The sequence below is a fragment of the Phascolarctos cinereus genome, unplaced genomic scaffold (genome assembly GCF_003287225.1).
Source record: "Phascolarctos cinereus isolate Bilbo 61053 unplaced genomic scaffold, phaCin_HiC Scaffold_1;HRSCAF=81, whole genome shotgun sequence".
Classification (NCBI taxonomy): Eukaryota; Metazoa; Chordata; class Mammalia; order Diprotodontia; family Phascolarctidae; genus Phascolarctos; species Phascolarctos cinereus.
This window is the reverse complement of record NW_027555514.1, coordinates 228,960,947-228,982,508: the sequence shown is the minus strand read 5'-3', so window position 1 is coordinate 228,982,508 and position 21,562 is coordinate 228,960,947. Positions and strand designations below refer to the sequence as shown.

The 21,562-nt window shown below is 39.1% G+C and overlaps 1 protein-coding gene across 1 annotated transcript in view; it reads left to right on the top strand.

Moving 5' to 3' along the window:
• CUNH12orf56 (chromosome unknown C12orf56 homolog) overlaps positions 1 to 21,562 on the top strand; it is a 117,251-nt gene that overhangs the window by 66,063 nt on the left and 29,626 nt on the right. The window contains exon 6 of the mRNA XM_020990186.2: positions 2,991 to 3,135. Within this exon, the coding sequence (XP_020845845.1) occupies positions 2,991 to 3,135 (145 nt within the window). The remainder of the gene's footprint in view (positions 1 to 2,990; positions 3,136 to 21,562) is intronic.

The following is a 21,562-nucleotide window of genomic DNA, read 5'->3' as shown; positions in this document are numbered from 1 at the left end:
ACCAAGCCTCAAAACTGTCTCCATTGCTAGCAAGGAAACTTTTCCTTATTGGAATTATTTTCTACTACTGATAGCTTCCTGGGGAAAAATAAATGCACAGGGCCAATGTACAGAAGGGGTAAGATAACTTTTATTGCCCAGTCAGAGTCATCACTTCCAGTAGGAATGACTTTGAACATTGAGGATGTGTTAACAAGAGGGCACTGATTAATCACTGCTTTACTTCTCTAAAGGTAGTTTCTGCCAAAAGAATCCATTAAAACACTTTGGGGTCTTGAGTTCTTGAAAGCATTTTTGATTCAGTGAAGAGAGCACAGGTTCTTAAAACACTATATCAATGGGAACATTTATTTGTTTGCCTTCTATAAGCTTCTAGCTTCTTCTATTGGTTAATCAGAGGATGTGGGTTCATAACTCATAATTGACCCTGACTGCCTGTGTGACTTTCAGAAAATCAATTAATCCCTCTCAATCTGTTTCCTCACTTGTAAAAGGAGTTGGTTAGACTAGATACCTCTAAGGTCCTTTCCAATTCTATCCATAAGCTGATAAATCCAGGGACAGGGTGGTATCCATTATTAATCAAGCTTGAGTGGGATTATAGGGACATCAGCTCCTGTTGACATCAGCTCCTGTTGGACTGGTTTTTTGTTCAAAAAGTTGACTGAGACCCTCAAATCCGCCAAGGCCTAGATTTAGAACACCCAACCTGGCAGGTCCTTGCCAAGGCATAGGAACAGGTATCACGATAAACATCAGTCCCGAGTTGCTGGGGGATAGTATGGCTCAGGTTTCCTCGATATAGAATTCTTACTTCAGACAGAGAATCCTTGAGCTGGAAGGGGCACCAGAAGTCCTGGTCCTACCAACATGTGAGCAAGAATCTTTCCTCAAACATTACCACTAGATGGTCATCTAACTTCTTTTTGAAGAATCCATTGAGAATGGCAGCTAGGTGGCACAGTGAATAAAGCACTGGGTCTGGAGTCAGGAGGACCTGAGCTCAAATCTGGCCCCAGACACTTACTAGCTGTGTGACCCTGGACAAGTCACTTAACCCCAGTTGCCTCCAAAAAAAAAAAAAGAATCCATTGAGACAGTCCTTTCTAATTTTGGGCAACTCCATTTGTTACATAATTCTTTCTCCTATCAAGCTGTGAATCGCCACTCTACAGTTTCTGCTTCTTGTTTCTAGTCCTGAGATTAAGCAAGATGTCTGTGTTAGCCCTTTAGATACTTAGAAGCAGTTATTCTGCCTTGACTGAGTCTTCACTCTTTGTTTTTCTTTTTTCTCCTACTTAACTTTTAAAAGGTCATGTTTGTTTTTCCTTAGCACTCATTGTGAGATTCAACTTATTCTGGTCTTTATGGTTCTGACATTATTGTGATAGGACCATGCTCCCTATTTATATGCATCCTCAGCTATATTCCTTTGGCACATGCATTTTTAAAATGAGTTGGTGAGAAAATTCTCGAGGGAGAGCAGATAGGTGGAACAGTGGATAGAGTGTTGGGTCTGGAGTCAGGAAGACCTGAGTTCAAATCAGGCTTCTTATTAGCTATGTGACCCTGGGCAAGTCACTTAACCCTGTATGCCTTAGATTCCTCATCTGTAAAATTATCCGGAGAAGAAAATGGCAAACCACTCCAGTATCTTTGCCAAGAAAACCCCAAATAAGGTCATGGAGAGTCCCACATTACTGAAATGACTAAACAACAATTTAAATTCCCCTCCCCTGCCCCTACCTTGCCACACGCATTTTCTGTCCTAATCATTTATGATTGTGTTGTCAGAATTTTGAGAACATCCCATCCATCTTGATCCAATTTCCCCTTACGAAGTCTACTTACTTATCCTTTTCAGCTATTGGTCAGACACTTTTGAATGGCACCTTAGCAGTCATGCTGCCTACATAATATACTAAACCTACATAATACACTAAACCTCTTCAGTTGTCAGTTTCTGGAAAGGTGATGGAACTGAGTCTTCAGGGACCAAGCCTATCTCCTCCCCTGGGGCCAGTGCAGGGCAAAACCTTTCCTTTCTTTTTCCTCTCTTTTGAGACTGGTAGGTGAAAACTGCTTATCCTCAGGCACCTACTTCAAAGTGACCTGCAGATGAACAAATGATTCAATCCTAAAGTAGAAAGAAAAGCCCCAGGTTCTACTTAAGATCCTGCCTATTGTAAGGTTTATCAAATTACTAATTAAACAGTGCTTTATGTCCTCAGATCAGTTCCTAGATCTGGCTGGTAGAACAGAATTGATTCTCCTGATCAATTAAAAAAAAGTTCCCATATAAATTTCAGCCAGCCACTGAATGTTTCCTTACTCTTTCTGCCCATCCCTCACTTTCCACCATTATACAAACAGGAAACATACAAATTGGATGGTCAAGCTCTTATATAATGACAAGCAAAATCAGAATAACTTAAAGCATAACAAAGAAACAAATAATAAATGGATGCCAGAAGTGACTGGTCATGGGGAAATGGGGGACTTGGAGACAGAAAACCTTTCTGGAGCATCTTTTGGTCTTAAAGGGACCCAATACTCTTAGTCTGAATTCTCTGTCCATACAGCAGAGGCTTTCTATGAGACCAGCCTGCTACACTAAGTCCAAGGTCTCATGAAACCCACCACAAAGCTTCGGCAGGAACCCAATGGTCATCTCTTCTCTTGCCTCTCTCCTAGCCTTGCTTCCTCTTTCTGTATCTCTTGACACAGCTCAGTTCAAAGGCTTCCTTTGGACCAGTGTAAATCCTTCCTAGTCTGAAAATTTCATGATGCATAAGCTGAGAAAACTGCTTTTTGAAGAGTATAAATTCAAAGATCCTTAACTAGCTTCTGGGTGCCTCTTTTTTGCCTAACAAAAGAGTTGATTCTTTTGGAACCGGGATTATGAATAGATGTTAAGTGGTTTCATGGATACCGGGACTGCCCCTATGACATTCTGAACTCTCTGGAATTTGTTTTTGTTCTCCCTGTAGGTCTGAAGAGATGATTAAACTATACACACAACTGAAATCTGAACTCTTTCTTAAAGACAACACATTAGGACGGATAGCTTGCTTAATTGCAGAACTTAAAGTAGCAGCCCAGAGAAACTTCATTTTCAAAAAACTTTTCTGGAAAGTAAGTGATTTTTTAAAAAAATCTTTAAAAAGTATTCATAAAATGCAGAACTTGGATAGAGCCTTCATAAATATATAATGGTAATCTGAAATATGTGAATAAACATTTTCTGCTTTTTAGCACTACATTTTAAAAATAAATTTTATTGATACCTTCTTTTTACATTGTCTAAATCTCCTCATGTATCTTCCCCTTCCTCCTCCCAGAAAGCCATCCCTTTAAAAAGGGGAGGGGGATTATTTTTAAAAGAAAAAAGAAAGAAGAAGGGGGGAAACATAGGAAAGTAGATCAATACGTAGAAAAATCTGACAATATATGCAATGTTCCACACCATGGATGCCCCCCTCCCCTCACCTCAGCAAAGGTGTGGTGGAGGTACTTTCTCATATCTCTTCTTTAAGGATTTCCTTTTTTTTTTGTAATTTTGCAACATTCTTTTTTTATTATTATTATTATTTTGCAGTTTTTGTTCTTTGCAATTACAGTGTTATAGCCATTGAGTATATTGTTTTCTTGGCTCTGCCTGCTTTCCTCTGCATTAGATTATACAAATCTTCCCATGCTTCTCTATATTTATCACATTCATCATTTCTTTCTTTTTTTTTTTTAACCTTTTTTGGTGAGGCAATCGGGGTTAAGTGACTTGCCCAGGGTCACACAGCTAGTAAGTGTCATGTGTCTGAGGCTGGATTTGAACTCAGGTTCTCCTGACTCCATGGCTGGAGCTTTTTCCACTGTACCACCTACCTGCCTCTCATTCATCACTTCTTACAACACAATGTTTTTCCATTACATTCGTTCACCACAATTTGTTTAGCCCTTCCCCAATTGATGAGTATCTATTTTACTTCCATTTTGCTACCTCAAATAGAGCTGCTATAAATACTTTGTTGTGATACATATGGAACCTTTCTTTTTATCAGTGCATATTGTCATTAATGTTTAAATATAGGTGAGTTGTTAAATTAAATGTATGGAGGTGGCTTAAAACATCAAACATATAATTAGTTATGTAATGGTAGCTTTCGACTCAATTTTAGACCAATATAGGAAGAATATTGAGAAATCCAAATGTTGCTGAAATCAAGGTCCTGGATTTGATCCCTATATAGGTCAGTTAATTTCCATTTTTTTCTAATTCAATTTCATTTTTTTGGGGGGGGTCCATATTCTCTCTGTCACCCCTCTTCATCTTTCCTTCCCTCATTAAGAAAGCAAGAAAAACAAAATCCTTTACAAATATGTATAATCAAGCAAAACAAATTCTCACAGGTCAGTTAGTTTCACTAGCCAAAGGGAACTCCTCATTGAATAACTGCTTGTTTCTGGTCACAAGGCAATGATGACTGGTTTTTCTTTACCTCTGACCTCTGCCTTGTCTTGGCATCCTTTAGTAGGAACCAGGGTCTCTTGAGTTTTTCATTTTCTTTCAGTAAGGTGTTAAAGTGCCTCTGGCCTCAGCTGTGCCGTACAGAAGCAGCTGAATACCCAGAGGCTCGGCTGGTGACAAATACAGTTCCCACAAAGGGACTGGATGGATTAGACCTCCACAGGAGAGGGAAAATAACTTAAAGTGGGTCAGCAGTATCAGTCATTCATTTATCCATCAATTTGTAACCACAAACTTGAAGAGACAGTACATTACACATTTAATAAGTTTTAAAGCCTCCCATTGTCTACTTGTCTAGCCCAAGACTGAACACCCTACTACTTTGATCAGTAGACTAATGGATAAACTAAACGATTGGTTTCTGTCTTTCAAGATTCTCATTGCTTAGGGCACTTGATACTTAATGAGAATTTGCTGAACTAGCACGGTTAAGGCTGCAGTCAATCAGATGAGTTAAAGGGGTTTCTCATCATTGCTGAGTTCAGTGGGAAAGTCTGAATCTTCCTAGTTCAGAGGGAGATTTGATAAAGCCTAGCTTGAGAGAATTGCCTTCTTGACATAGCTATTTATACTAAATTGAAATATAAAACTAGAGTCTAGGATTCTTTTTAACTGCCTTCAACATTTACTGAGCATACTACCATGTAAAATGCTCTGTAAATCTTTGTAATAGCTAACATTAGTATTGTGCCTGTTTATAGGGTTTGTCCTTTGGTTCAACTTAAACAAAAAACCTCCCCCTCCTCACCTTGGCTCATGCTATCCTCTCCACCTGGAATGCTTCTATTTCTCCCCTCCTTCACCTTCTCTGTGGTTGAATGATAAAGATTCATAAATCTTTTGGCTTCTACCAGCCAGGTGGAGTTTCCTCACTCCTTTAAGTGTCCATAACATCTCTGTTATAGTACTTAACTATATTTACCTTAAGAAACAGTGCTTTGCATACTTGCCTTAGTTAAATAGGTCAAAGAAAAGAGTATTGGGCTTGAAGTTGGGAGAAATCTTGGGTTGAAACCTCTTTCTTTCTAATATCGGTTGGGTGACCATGGGTAAATCAGTCCAACTCAGCCTTTATAAAATGGAGATTTAGTATGCAACTCACAGGATTCTTATAAGAATTAAATGAGATGAAATTTGTAAAGTCTTTAGTGAAGACTGAGGGAAAAGTATAATGACTGGATGTATGATTTCATGGATACAGGAAACTCCTGCTATCAATTGTCAGCACCCTCTTTGCAATCTGTGGACTTAGAGACTTACCTATAGCACAGAGAGATTAGGTAACTTGCTCAGGGTCACATAGTAAATCATTTATTGAGCACCTACTCCGTGCCAGGCACTATGCTAAGCACTGAGGATGCAAAGAAGGGCAAACAAACAAATGAAAAACCAGCAGTCCCTTCTCTCAAGGAGCTCAAGTCTAATGGAAAAGACTGCATGTAAACTACTATGTACTAACCAGTATCTGTATCTATCTCTCTATTGATTCATGCATCTATCTATCTATCTATCTATCTATCTATCTATCTATCTATCTATCTATCTATATCAAGATATGTTGAATATTGCTGTTTCTGTTTGTCCTTCATTCTCAAAGAAAACCACGATATCAGGGAGGTGATGCCATGACATGCAAGTGAATTGGATTTAAGTGAGGGAGGGCTATGCAAAGTCACCAGCCTCACTTTCTCCTCCAAAGCCATCTGGGTCCAGTGGCCAGATATGGATCAGGACAACTGGAGATGGCCCAGGATGCAATGGGGACCTTGGTCTTTTCAAGCTAAGGTCTTTAACAGGTCTCAATTTGACTGAGGCAGCACCCATTCGGTGATTAACGCTTAATAAGAAATGAGGCAAAGAATGGCTTCTTTAAAAAAAAATAGGAAGTGAGAAAAAAGGAGAAAGTGAGGCTGGTCACTTTGCACAGCCCTTCCTCACTTAAATCCAATTAACTTGCCCATCTTGGCATCACCTCCCTGATGTCATGGTCTTCTTTGAGAATGAAGGACAAACAGCAACCTCTGTGAGTAGAGCAGGAGCTGCCCACTAGGACCAAACTTCCAGGTGGGCAACATGGCTTCCTTCCTCCTTCCTCCTTCCTCCCTCCCTCCCTCCCTTCCTTCCTTCCTTGCTTGCTTCCTTCCTTCCTTCCTTCCTTCCTTCTCCACATAGGGCATCACACCCTTATCTGCTGGTGCTCTGCTCAAAGGGAATATGAATTTTAATCTGTGAAACTTTTTTTTTGTTTTGATTTTTTTCCTCTTAAAGACCAGCCTTAACCCCAAATCACTCTGGTTCTAGACCAAGCCCTACTTGATCACTGTTTGGGCCCTGATTGGCTCAGGATGAATGTAAATGTTGAAGATGATCTCAGAGGGAAGATACTAAGATTAACAAGGACTGGAAAAGGTATCTTGTAGAAAATAGATTTAATCAAAAGAGAAAAACAGGGAAACTATAATATGTGTCAGCAATATTATTCTATATTGTTTTAGACCATTTAAAATAACTGGACAGTATAAAATATTTGAGAGTATACCTACCAAAACAGACACAAGAACTCTACGAACATAAACATAAAACACTTTTTATACAAATAAAGTCAGATCTAAATAATTGAAGTAATATTTATTGTTCATGGATAGGTAAAACCAATATAATAAAAAAAACTCGACAATTTCACCTAACCTATTTATTCAATGCTATCCCAATCAATTACTAAAAACTATCTTGCTGAGTTAGAAAAAATAATACCAATTTCTTTTGGAAGAATAAAAGGTTAGGAACTTCAGAGAAACCAGAGGAAAAAGTTGCAAAGGAAGCAGATTCAGCTGTACCAGACCTTAAACTATATTATAAGGTGAGAACATTGTTGAAGTGCAAAGTGGATAATTTTGATTATATTAAATTAAAATTTTCCTGTATAAATAAAGTCTATAGCCAAAAATAGAAGGAATGCAGAAAATTTGGAAAAAAAACTTTCATAGACAGTCTCTCAGATAGGATCTTATTGGGTTGGAATATTGTTGCAATGTAGGAAATGATGAACTGGTTGAACTATAAACACATGGAAAAACTTGGATTTATAAATGAAGATGCTATCCATCTTCAGAGAAACAGATGGCAAGTGGAAATAAGAATAGTATGGTCTTACATATATGTGTATATATATATATATCTACATATTTATAGATATCTATGTATATGTGTCTGTACATATATATATATATACATACATATATATATATCTGTATCAATATATATTTATATCTCCATGCTTAATTGTAGCCTTCTGTAGGGCAAGGAAAGGAGAAAGAGAGGGAAAAAAATGAAGTAAAAAGTACATAGCAAAGAACAAAAGAAAACCTACAAGGAAGCAAAGAAAAGCTGGGCAGCTTTGAAAACAATGTGTGGTATTTATTATATAGGTTTTCTTGAAATGGAAATTTATTGTTTTATATTGAATCCTCTTATGTTCTGCTGTGTACGTGGCAATGTTTAATTTTTCCTTTCTCCTTTTGTATTAAAGTTTAAAATAAATTTTAAAATTTCCAAAAAAAAAAAAAGGATACTTGGATTTCCATCTTTGGTAACTTGGGAAGATAGTGGTACCCTCAACAGTATTAGGAATGTTAGGAAGAGGAGAGAGAGTTTGGGAGGAAACACAATGAGTTCTGTTTTGGGCATGTAGAGTTTAAGATGTCAAGAGTATATCCAATTTGAGATGTCCAATAGCAGTTGGAAATGCAAGACTGGAAGTTGGGGTAAACATATAGATGTTAAGCTTATAATAATTGAATCCATGGAATCTAATAGCAATCCATCAATAAACATTTATTAAATTCCTACTATGTGCCAGACACTGTATATAAAAAGAGGCAAAAGGCAGACTCTGCCCTCAAGGAAATAATATATTAGAATGTTTGACTTTGAAGCCAGCCTTGCATCCACTATGACACAGTGCCCCCTGTAAACCTTAAAGCACTACGTAAATGTTAGATAGTGTTTTCCCAACTAGATTGTAAGCTTCTTGAAAGCAGGAGCTGTCTTACACTTCCTCATTTTTGTATTCTCAATGGTATGCCTTGCACATAGCAGTTGAGTCGTTTTCAGTCATGTCCAGCTCTTTGTGACCCCACTTGAGGTTTTCTTGGCAAAGATACTGGAGTGGTTTGCCATTTCCTTCTCTGGCTCATTTTACAGATGAGGAAACTGAGGCAAACAGGAGTAAGTGACTTGCTTGGGGTCACACAGCTAGTAAGTATCTGAGTTCAGATTTGAATTCAGGAAGATGAGTCTTCCCGACACCAGACACATCACTTTATCTACTGCATCACCTCGCAGACCTTATGCACATAACAGATGCTCAATAATTGTTGAGCGAATAAAATAACAGCTAGGCCTTTCTTGCCATATATGATTTCCTCATATATATTTTATCTACAAGAGCTATAACTAGAGTAGAGGCATAAGTAGCTTGCCCTAGGGCATCAAATTTGGAGGGCCCAGTACTATTAGTTGTCTTTCAGCACTGGAAACAATGGAGCTCAGATAATTAGCAAGGATAATTAATTAATACTTGAAGTTTCAAGATGGCAGGTTGAGCTTTGCTCTTTTCTTACCATATCAAATTACCTCTTCCTCTCATGCTATGGCCTCCCATCCCAGCCATAGCTTCTCCCTGATTCCTCTGACCCCACTTAACTGAGGACAAATTTCAGGCTGCTTAACCTGACACAAAAATTAATCATTCTGTAGACATATTTCAGTAGCCTAGGGATTCATATTCAAGGGCTTGGTATTGCTGTTATAAAATAGACTTCCTTAATGTTAGAAATCACACTGGCTGAGTTAAAAAAATAGCATGTTCAATGCTCTTACAAAATTGAGAGGCAGGGAAGAAAGATGATATGAAGCATCATATGAAGTACTTTATAACCATAAAACACAATTTAAATGTAAGTTATTATTGTTGAGCACAAATCCTTTAAGAAATACTTCCATTCAAGTTTTAACTCCAGAATTTAAGAGGATTATAGAGACAGCTTTAGTACAGTGGATAGAGAACTGACCTTGAAGGCAGAAAAACCCTCTCCTGAAATACATCATCTCTGACTCTGTGCTTGACCTCTCAGGGCTCTAGACAAGTGATGTCAAACTCCACATAGAAAGGGGGGCCTATAAACCTTAGGGGCAGCTAGGTGGCACACTGGGTGAAGCACTGGGTCTGGAGTAAGAAAGACTCTTTTTCCTGAGGTGAAATCTGGCCTCAGACACTTCCTAGCTATGTGACCCTGGGCAAGTCACTGAACCCTGTTTGCCTCAGTTTCCTCATCTATAAAATGAGCTGGAAAAAGAAATGGCAAACTACTCCAGCATCTTTACCAAGAAAACCCCAAATGGGGTCACTAAGCATCTTGGAAGACTGAACAACAGTAAACTTTATATAAGCCTTTATGTAATACTTTAAGTAACCTTATGTAAGCACCTTACATGGTGCTTTATTGATTTAGTTTTTAAGATGTAATCCTATCTGTGTTTTACTGTATTTTTTCTTTATTTTGTTAATTATTTTCCAATTACAATTTAATCTGGTTGGACCACACTGAGGAGTTTTGTAGGTATTATGGGGGGCCTGTGGGCTGGGTGTTTGACATCTCTGCTTTAGGGAACTCTCTTAGATTTTAAGGTTCAGAGAAGGTGCTGACTTTCATTGGTAGAGGGAGTTTCCTTAGTAGGAAAACAATCTAATTAAATTGCATTAATTAATTTAAACAGACATTTATGTTTGTGGTAAGCACAGTGTTAAGTGTTGGGGAAGATGAAATATAAGACAAGGCCTCTGCCCTCAAGCAACTTACCATCTAGTTGTTCAGTTGTGTCTGACTCTTTGTGACCATAAGGTCACTTAAGGACTTTAGGGTCCTTATGCCAGTACTCTGTATGGAGTTTCCTTAGCAAAGATATTGCACTGGTTTGCCATTTCCTTTTACAGTGGATTAAGGTAAACAGAGGTTAAATGCCTTGCCCAGGGTCACACAGCTAGTAAATCTCACCTATGGCTCTAAGAAGCTGTAACAAGGGTGGGGGACCTGCAGCCTCAAGGCCACATGTGGTCTTCTAGGTCCTTGGGTGCAGTTCCATTTTACAGAACAAATCCTTTTATTAAGGGGATTTGTTCTGTGAAGTTTGGATTTAGTCAAAGGACCACACTTGAAGACCTGGAGGGCCACATGTGGCCTCAAGGCTGCAGGTTGCCCACCCGTGCTGTAGCATATGCAGTGGTTACACCCTTCTAAACTCTCTCAGCAGACAGGTTAAACCAGGTTGAGGGTAACTGACAGATCTCAGACCCATAGGTGAGATAGGGGATGTCTACCCTAAGCATGTGAAGACTTCCCCCGTTGGCATGGGAGGATGAGAACAATTTGTTCCAGTGGGCACAGGGGTAGCTAAAGCAGGCTTTGTGGAGCACTTAGAGCTTGGTCAGCTCTTCCTGGCTCTAGGCCCAGCACTGTCTCCACTAAGCCACCTAGCTGGCCTCCCAGGCAAACATAGGTTAGTTGACTTGGCCGAGGTCACATAGTTACTAAGTGCCTGGGGTCAAACTTGAACTCAGGCAGCTAGGTGATGCAGAGGATAGAGTGCTGGGCCTGGAGTCAGGAAGACTTGAGTTCAAATCCAGCCTCAGATACTTGTTAGCTGTGTGACCCTGGGTAAGTCACTTAATCCTGTTTGCCTCAGTTTCCTCATCTGTAAAATGAGGTGGATAAAGAAATGACAAACCACTCCAGGATCTTTGCCATGAAAACTCCAAATGGGATCATAAAGAGTTGGACACGACTGGACAACAATAACTACTACTTTTTTTTCTAATTAATTAATTTTGATTTATCAACAATCACTTCCATAAGCTTTTGAGTTTTAAATTTTTCTCCCCTTCGCTCCCCAAGACGGTACACAATCTGATATAGGCTCTACATATATATTCCTATTAAACATATTTTCACACCAGTGATGTTGTAAGTAAGAGTTAGAACCAATAGGAGGAAACAATAACTTCTTATTAGGGGTTCTTATCTTGGCAACATAGATTTAGAACTGGAATAAAGCTTAGCAGTCACTAGCCCAGCTCCCTCATTTCATAGTTCAGGAAAACAAGAGAAAGATCAAGGTCACCTGGAGCAAATGGAAGATCCTCTGACTCCAAATGAAGGGCTCTGGGAGACAGACAAATTAAGAGGGATGTGAGTAAGACTGTAACCACCAGGTGGCAGAGGTGTACAAAGAGAGCCTCAGAGCCCAGCTGCAGGTATCTGGGGCACGCAGCCCCCCTTCTTTTGCAAGTGCCCTAGCTACTCACTCCCCTTCTGGGGGCCAGGCTTTCTTATCGAACCCAGCATGCCCCGAACTCCAGCAAGACAGGCTGGCCAATTTTGCTTGCTTTTTTCTGGAACTATATTGGCTTGGATTTATCCGGAGTATCTTCCCCAAGTCTGTTGATATAGAGCAGGGGTGGGGAACCTTAACGGTCCCTGATTTTACAGGTGGGGAAACAAAGGCACAGAGGAGTTACTGGACTTGCTAAAGGTCACACAGGCAGTAAGTGGCAGGGCTGGGATTCAGACTTAGGGTCGTCTGACTCTAAACCCGATACTCTTTCCACTGTACCTTGCTGCTTCAGTCATCACTCTGCTAAGCTGGATAGAGAAGACTCCCTGTTTTTTCTTTTAAGGCACCCAATAAAATATAATGATAATGATAATAGCAACACTAATAATATAATAAATATAAAATATAATAATAACGATAATAGCCATAATAATTTTTGTTGTTGAGTCATTTTAGTTGTGTCTAATTCTCCATGACCCCATTTGGGGTTTTCTTGGCAGAGATACTGGAGTGGTTTGCCATTTCCTTTTCCAGTTCATTTTACAGATGAGGAAACTGAGGCAAACAGGGTTAAGTGACTTGCCCAGGGTCACACAGCTAGGAAATGTCTGAGGCTGTATTTGAACTCAGGTCCTCCCCAGGCCTAGTACTCTATCCACTGTACCACCTAGCTGCCCTAATAATAATAATGGCTAGCATTCATATAGCACTTTGAGGTTTGCAAAGCACTTTACAATCATTATCACATTTTATTCTTTCAACCCTAGTAAGTAAATATTATTATTATCTTTATTTTACAGAAGAGAAAATTGAGGCAAGCAGAGGTTAAACAAACTTGACCAGGGTCACACAACTAGTAAGTGTCTGAGGCTGTATTTGAACTAAGGTCTTTTTTCCTGATTCCAAGTCCCACTGTCTAGACACTGAACTGCCCAGCTGCCTTCTAACAAACATTTATCTCTGTTGAATGTGTAGTTCCAACCCCACAGTGGCAGCCCTTTGTCTGAACCTCTACTGCCTCTAAAACAAGTGAATTCTTTCTCTTTCATTCCATTCCAATCCAGTCCAATAAATATTTATTAAGCATGTACTTCTTGCCAGGTGTTGTATTACAATTAATTAAAAGAAAGACAGTCCCTGCCCTCAATGAAATTGCAGTCTAAAGGGGGAGACAATGTATATGTTGTATTCATTCATCGGTATACATGAGCCTTATGTAAAAACACATGTGATGGGCTAGATTTATATTAACAGTTTTATCACATTTAACATTTTTTTTGGGGGGTGCTATGTAATGGGGTTAAGTGACTTGCCCAGGGTCATACAGCTAGCAAGTGTCAAATGTCTGAGTCCACATTTGAATTCAGGTCCTCCTGACTCCAGGGCTAGTGCTCTATCCACTGTGCCACCTAGCTGCCGCACACATTTAACAGTTTAGAAGTAAAAAATGAATTTCTAAAATATATAGAGAATTAAGTCAAATTTATAAAAATACAAGTCATTCCCCAATTGATAAATGGTCAAAGGATATGAACAGGAAGTTCTCAGATGAAGAAATTAAAGCCATCTATAGTCATATGAAAAAATGCTCTAAATCACTATTGATTAGAGAAATGCAAATCAAAACAACTCTGAAGTACCACATCACACCTATCAGATTGGCCAAAGTGACAAAACAGGACAATGATAAATGTTGGAGAAGAAGTGGGAAAATTGGAACACTAATGCATTGTTGGTGGAGTTGTGAACTAATGCAACCATTTTGGAGAGCAATTTGGAACTATGCCCAAAGGACTATAAAAATGTGCATACCCTTTGACCCAGCAATAGCACTTCTAGGGCTGTATCCCAAAGAGATCAAACAAATGGGAAAAGGACCCACATGTACAAAAATATTTATAGTAGCTCTTTTTGTGGTGGCAAAGAACTGGAAATTGAGAGGATGCCCATCAACTGAGGAATGGCTGAACAAGTTGTGGTATATGAGTGTAATGGAATACTATTGTGCTATAAGAAATGATGAGCAGGCAGACTTCAGAAAAACCTGGAAAGACTTGTATGGTCTGATGCTGAGTGAAGTGAGCAGAACCAGGAGAACGTTGTACACAGTAACAGCCACGCTGTGCTATGACTAATATTGATAGACTTAACCCTTCTCAGCAGTACAAGGATTTAAGACATCTCCAAAGGCCTCATGATGGAAAATGCTATCCACATCCAGAGAAAGGACTATGGAGTTTGAATGCAGATCGAAGCATACTATTTGCTATTTTTTTCTTCTGTTTTGTTTTGTTTCCTCTTTCTGGTAGTTCCTCCTATTCGTTCTAATTCTTAATTACAACATCACTAATGTGAAAATATGTTTAATAGGAATGTATATGTATAACCTATATCAGATTGTGCACCATCTTGGGGAGGGAGGTGGGAAAGGAGGGGGAGAAAAATTTAAAACTCAAAACCTTATGGAAGTCATTGTTGATAAATCAAAATAAATTAATTTTTAAAAAAAGAAGTAAAAAATGAACATGTACAATGAAGACCAACTTTTTTCCCCCTGCAATCAGCAAGAAAAAAGCAGGGAGTTTGTTTTTTAAAATTAAATTTTTTCAATTAATAAACATTTATTTTCTCTCCTTCCCATACTTCCCCCTTGAAGAAAAATGGAAAAACAGAACCCTTGTAACAAATATGTACAGTGAAGTAAAATAAATTCCCAAATTGACCATGAATTGAGAATAATACATTTTGGCATGTAAGCTGGTCCTGGTACTGAAAGCCGCTGTGAAAACTGATTGTTCATTTCAGTGTAATGCCTTTAGTATCCAAATTAATTTATTAACAACCACTAGAAAAAAATCTCTAAGGCAAGACACAGCATCAACTGAAAATGTCTCATTCTTCACCTTGCTTTCATCACCTTTTCATCACACAAGAGGCAGACAGCATGCTTCCTTATCAGTTCTGTGGAATAGCAGGTGGTCAGAATTGATCTGAGTTCTTAAATCTTTCAGATTTTTTTTTTGTCTTCACGATGTTGTTATTGTGTAAAGTGCTCTACTGGTTCATCTCACTTCACTCATTATTTCATGTAAGTCAGTCAGTAAGTATTAACTCCTTACTAAGTGCCAGGCACTGCTCTTAGCACTGGGGATACGAAGAAAGGTAAAAGATAGTTCTTGATGTCATGAAGCCCACAGTCTAATGGGGGAGAATGAGAAATTGAGAATGACACCTACATTATAACCTGGGTGACTGGGTGGTACCCTCAATAATAATGGGGAAGTTAGGAAGAAAGGAGGGTTTGGGGGGAAAGATAATGAGTTCATTTTGGCATGACAGAAATGATTATTTCTCCCTCATATCAATAATCAATTACTGAATTAGGGCCAGTATTTTTTCAGAAGCCTGTAGTTGCTCATTCTCTGAAGGACATTGCTAATAATGAGATTGAATTAACTTTCTCCTCAGTCTTGTTCAGATACCACCCAACCTTATAAGGAACTTAATCTCAGGTGGGGAAGCCCACTGTGTTCTACACAGGTTTGGGTGGGGATAAATTCTTTGATTAAATTACCCAAGGCCAAGGGGCAGCTAGGTGCCTTGGAATCAGGAGGACCTGAGTTCAAATTTGACCTCAGACACTTGACACATACTAGCTGTGTGACCCTGGGCAAGTCACTTAACCTCAATTGCCTCAGCAAAAAAACAAAAACAAAGAATTTCATGATGGAAAACGCTATCCACAACCAAAGAAAGAACTACGGAGTTTGAATGCAGATCAAAGCATACTATTTGTTGTTTTTTTTATTCTGTTGTGTTTTGTTTCCTCTTTCTGGTGGTTCCTCCTATTGGTTCTAATTCTTACAACATCACTAATGTGAAAATATGTTTAATAGGAATGTATATGTATAACCTATAGTAGATTCCGCGCTGTCTTGGGGAGGGAGGTAGGGAAGGAGGAGGAGTAAAATTTAAAACTCAAAAGCTTATGGAAGTGATTGTTGATAAATCAAAATTAATTAATTAAAAAAAGAAAAAAAAATAACCCAAGGCCAGGCAATTTAGAAGTAAATGACATATTCAAAATTACATTCCCCACCCCCAGCCCCTCATTAGAATCAGTCCACCTCTCATTGTAATATTCATTTTCTCTCATTAATTGTTAACCAATCAGAGTTGTTTGCCACCCTCAGGAACACCCACTCTTCCAAGGGCATATAAACTGTGAGCCCACTGCCATGATTCGTCTTTGACATTCAAGAGTGTCACTGATTCTTTTATTAATAAAATGCTAGCATGATAAATAAAATGACTAATTATCCAGAAATTGTCTCTCGAACTTTTTAATGTCACAGAAAATGTTGAGTTTAAGATGTCTACTGAAAATTCAGTTTGAGATGTCCAATAGACAGTTGGAGATGTAAGACTGGAGGTCAGCAGAAAGGTTAGGGCTAGATAGGTAGATCTGAGAATAATCAGCATACAGATGATCACTGAACCCATAAGAGCTGATGAGATCACCAAATGAAATAGTATAGAGGGAGAAGAGAAAAGGACTGGGGACAGAGCTCTCCAGAACATTCATGGTTAGTGTGGATATAACTTGTATAAAGGTCCAGCAAAAGAAACTGAGGTAGAGCAGTCAGAACCAGGAAGCAGTAGTGTCACAAAAACCTAGACTGAAGAGGCCATCAAGGAGAAGGTGACCATGGTGTCAGAGGCTGTAGAGTGGTCAAGAAGTATCAGGATTGAGAAAAGGCCATCAGATTTGGCAATTAAGCGATCATTAGATGTTTTGGATAGAGTGGTTTTGGTTGAATGATATAGCTTCTTAGGTTTCTCTAAAAACCATTTCTTATAGCACAATAACATTCCATTACATTCAATTGTTCAGTCACTCCCCAATTGATTAGTTCCATCCCACACCACCCTCATAGTTTCCACCTCTTTTTCACTACAAAAAGAGCTGCTGTAAATATTTTGGAACATCTGGGCCTTTTCCCTTTTTCTTTGATCTCTTTGGGGTATAGCCTAATGATACCACCAGTTCAGTTTAGTAACTTCATGGTCATAGTTCCAAGCTGGGAAAAAGCACAGAGTTTAGAGTGAATGGATAACCTGTAGTACATTTGACTCTCTCCTTGGGGCGAGGGGAGGGAAAGGAAGGAAGCATTGTTGGAAGTATTGGTATCAACTCTCTTCCTGGCCTATGTTCCATCAGTGGTGCTGATTTTCTCCAGACTCATAGTTTGTGCTTAAACTATTTTCACTGCCTGGATCAGGGCTTATCACAGCTGTTCACCGGCATAGTTTCTGCCAACCACTCTTCATGGCCCCTCCTTTGCATCTGCTTGCTTGTGGGGACTTGTCTACCTCTCTCAATTTCATGGTTTCCTACTGTTGGCACAAAGCAAGGAGAAACTGTGGCTCAGGCAACATTTGGCCCAGAGCCAACCTTTCTTGTTATTTAGGTGCTTTATACCAGGTAACCTAAGCTAAATTCTGAACCCAAGGTTTTCAAGCTTTTTGCCTGGATTTCTATTTTACTGCTTTTCCCCTCTCCCACCCCTAGCTTTGGAAACTTGCTGATCCTTCAGGCTTTACTTGACTTAAACCCATAGGACATACAATAATTTAATAATTATATCATTAATTAATTTGATATTATGATATTAATGATAATAATAATTTCTGAAATAATTATAATAAAATGATAGTATTTATTTAGCTCTTTAAGGTTTGCAAAGTGCTTTTCAAATATCTCAATTGATTACAACAACCCTGAGAGGTAGGGGCTAATATTACCCCCATTTTATAGATGGGGAAACTGAGGTATACAGCAATTAAGTGACTCGCCCAGGATCATACAGTTAATAAGTATGTAAGGCTGGATCTGAAGTCAGATCTTCCTGATTTCAGGTCCAGATCTCTATCCACTAGGAAACCTAACTGCCTCAGTTGTATTTTATTTTGTATCTATCCATTAAATCATTTTTCAGTCTTGTCTGATTCTCTGTGACCCCATTCGGGGTTTTCTTGGCATAGATACTGGAGTGATTTGTCATTTCCTTCTCCAGCTCATTTTACAGATGAGGAAACTAAAGCAAACAGGGTTAAATAACTTGCCCAGAGTTACATAGCTAGTAAGTGTCTGAGGCCGGATTTGAACTCAGGAACTTGAGTCTTCTTGACTTCAGGCCCAGCATTGTATCCACTTCACTACATAGCTGCCCTGCATCTATTCTAGACCCATTTAATCAGCTGGATCTGGTTTGAGTAGCTAGGCCTCCAGTTCTCGTTCCCATCTAAGATTATCTGAGGTGGCTTAGGTGTCCCTTTGGGATTCCAGTGACCCCTTGGCACCATGGAGGTGAACACTGATCAGGCCTTTGTGTTCACTTCCCTGGAATTGGGATTGGAGTTATGACTGGTAAGCTTTTGGCATCAACCTCTCAGGCAACCTACTCTGAGAGTAACTTCTAAGTAAGTAATCTGTCTGCACCATCTCCAGCGTCCTTGTTCTGTGCTTTTCTTCAACTTTAAAATGGGGATCATAATAGCACTTACCTCACAGGGTAGTTGTAAGGATCAAACAAGACAATATTTGTAGAAAGCACTTAGCACAGTGCCTGGCACATAGTAGCCAATACATGACTGCTTCTTCCCTTTCCTTCTCCTTCTCTAGACCCCAAACTGATGCTTCTTTTCTCCCTGTCCTTACTATCCCTAGTATCCCTTACTTCTCTTCCCTTAGTGCTTACTCTTTCTCTCCCCTTCTCATGATCGAAACCTGCTCCCAAATCCTTCATTCACAAATACAGTATGAATGACTAGTAAGAGTTGTCAGAGTTATTCACATTTTCATGGGTGTTAAAGCCTTGGACTAAAGGAATGAAACTCTAATGGCAGAATTCCAGGCATCTGCGAATATAATTAAAACACACATGTGCATACATGTACACATTCATAGAGTGCTTGAATAGGAGAGAGAAAACTTGGTGAGGAAGAAGTATGTCTTAGCACCTCAGAAATCACTTCTCCTCCTTCCTTGCTCTTGCCTTCCCTCAACGCCCCCATACAATTATTCCCAGCTTAGTTTAGCATCTTTCTAATGCTTTATCATCTCCTCAGGTTAATATAACACCAAAGCAAGTCACTCCATTGCTGTGAAGGGGATGGATTAACCCTGGCACATTTAGGCTTCTAATCTGTTCAACAACTCCCTAAGGTCCCCCCTGCCAATCCCGCTACTGCAGAATTCTGTGACTAGTCTGCAGCAAATGTGTCCTCTGTAAACATTAGTTCTAAGAAAATCAAGCAAAAAGGAAAGTAGAGAAGAATAAAGTTTGCATTTGTTCCAACTGGCATGATTTCATAAGCTAGTGTTTATCTTAATGCCAGGTTGATCCAATTAGTCAAGATTGTGACACTAGTTTCTTAATTTTACAGCAAATAGCATTACTGGAAGAGGATGATACCAACTTTGTTACTTACTAATTTATGGTGTCATAAAAACTTGACACAGTCATCTATCTATCCATCCATCCATCCATCCATCCATCCATCCATCCATCCATCCATCCATCCATCCATCCATCCATCCATCCATCCATCCATCTATCTATCTATCTATCTATCTATCTATCTATCTATCTATCTATCTATCTATCTATCTATCTATCTATCTCTTATCTGCCTCTATCTACCTACCTACCTTCTTATCTATCTTATCTATCTATGGCTGTCATCTCTCAATCCACAAATTCTTTTCATTAATGTAAGTTTTAAGATAGTTTTCAGTTCAATATCCTTTGTTTAGAACACACCAATACCTCATATTTCCTGAAAATAGCACTTTCCCCATCTATCATTCCACTTTATCTCATGAATAGTTCTATGATGTTGCTAATATAGGTATCCCTCTTGAACAGTAAGAGGCAGGCTATTAGTTAAATGGCTGGCCTTCAGTCAGGAAGACCTGGGTTCAGTTCTTGTCTTTGACATATGCTGGATGTTCAACTATTGGAAAGTGACTCAAGTTCTTAGGGTTACAAGTGTAAATTGAAGAACCATTGCCAATCTGCATTGGGAGAGGAAGTTTTCTTGCTGGAAATTCCCTATGTCCAATAAAATCACAGATTCACAAGAGAAAAAAATTGACCAGATGAGAACAAAGAGATTGTGCGATTGGCCTAAAGTTCCACAGCTAGTTGGTGATAGAACTAGGACTGAACCAATTTTATTTTTACATTTACAGCACCTAGCAAAAATGCCGCAGTAAGAACCTTATTGAATTGTTGAATTGAATTAAATGATGATTGCATTATTATTTTTTTCTTTCTGGATATACACTTAAGATTTCATCAGTGTAGGGAGCACCTGGTGTGTAACTTCTAGTGTCTTTGATGCAGAATGGCAAAAATTCCACCCCAATTAGTAAGCACTCCTCTCCAGACATTACAGAGCACTTTACATCTCTCTGTTGTATTACCGTTCTGCCCCTTCCCTCCCTGCTTTCAAGCTTCCCCCATATGTGTTATTTTCCCCCATTAAAATGTAAGCTCCTTGAGTATTAGGATGATTTTATTGGCGTGTATTTCTTTCCTCAGAACTCGGTATGATATCCAGTACAGAATAAGCACTTAATGTGCCCTTCCTCTACTTACCTACCTATCAGCTATATATCATCTATCTGTTTTCCTATCATCTCTATCATCAATCTATGTTTCATTCCTACCTCTCTTTCTCTTTCTGTCTGTCTTTATCTGTCGTCTATTTATCTTTGTATTATCTATGTCTATCAACTATCTGTATATCTACCTCTCTATCTTCTCTCCATCCATCCATCCATCCATCCATCCATCCATCCATCCATCCATCCATCCACCTATCTGTTATAAAGATGATCCCAGACTCAGTTCGGAATACTGATGTCTCAAAGACTTTTTATTAAAGAGGTTGAAGTACGTCCTTTCGATTCTCTCGAGAAGCGAGCACACCTCCTTTGAAGGGGAGAGTGCCAGAAGCCAGAGCAAGCTGTATAGTTAGTAATTGTTAGTAATTGCCTAACTCCTCCCTTCTGGATCAGGATTGGTCCTAATCCTTCTGGTTTACAATCTTTCTTATACGCCCCACCCTTAACATACATTATGTGCCTAGAATTGTGATGTCCCTCCCCACCCTGGACAGAGAAGTTAGCCTGTTTGTGCTGATTTCTTATCTACTTATGTGGAAACTTAACTGTTTCATTTCTCACACTATCTATCTGTCTGTCTATCCATCCATCCATCTATCCATCCATCCATTTCTCTCTCTCTCTCTCTTCCTCTCTCTCTCTCTCTCTCTCTCTCTCTCTCTCTCTCTCTCTCTCTCTCTCTCTCTTTTCTCTCTCTCTCTCTCTCTCTTTGTCTAGTGTCTGAGAGGTCAAATGTCTCATTCATAGCTAGTATGTGTCAGAAACAAGTCTTCTTGCCTGCAAGGCTGGCCTCTGTATGCTAGGATACCATGCCTGCTAATAATACAAATAGCTGGCATTTATATTAGGCTTTAAAGTTTTCAATGAGATACATTATCTCGATGGCTAGATCTGCCCTTCCAGGCCTTCACTCTTTCCCACTAAGACAGACTATCTCTTTTTACAATAGT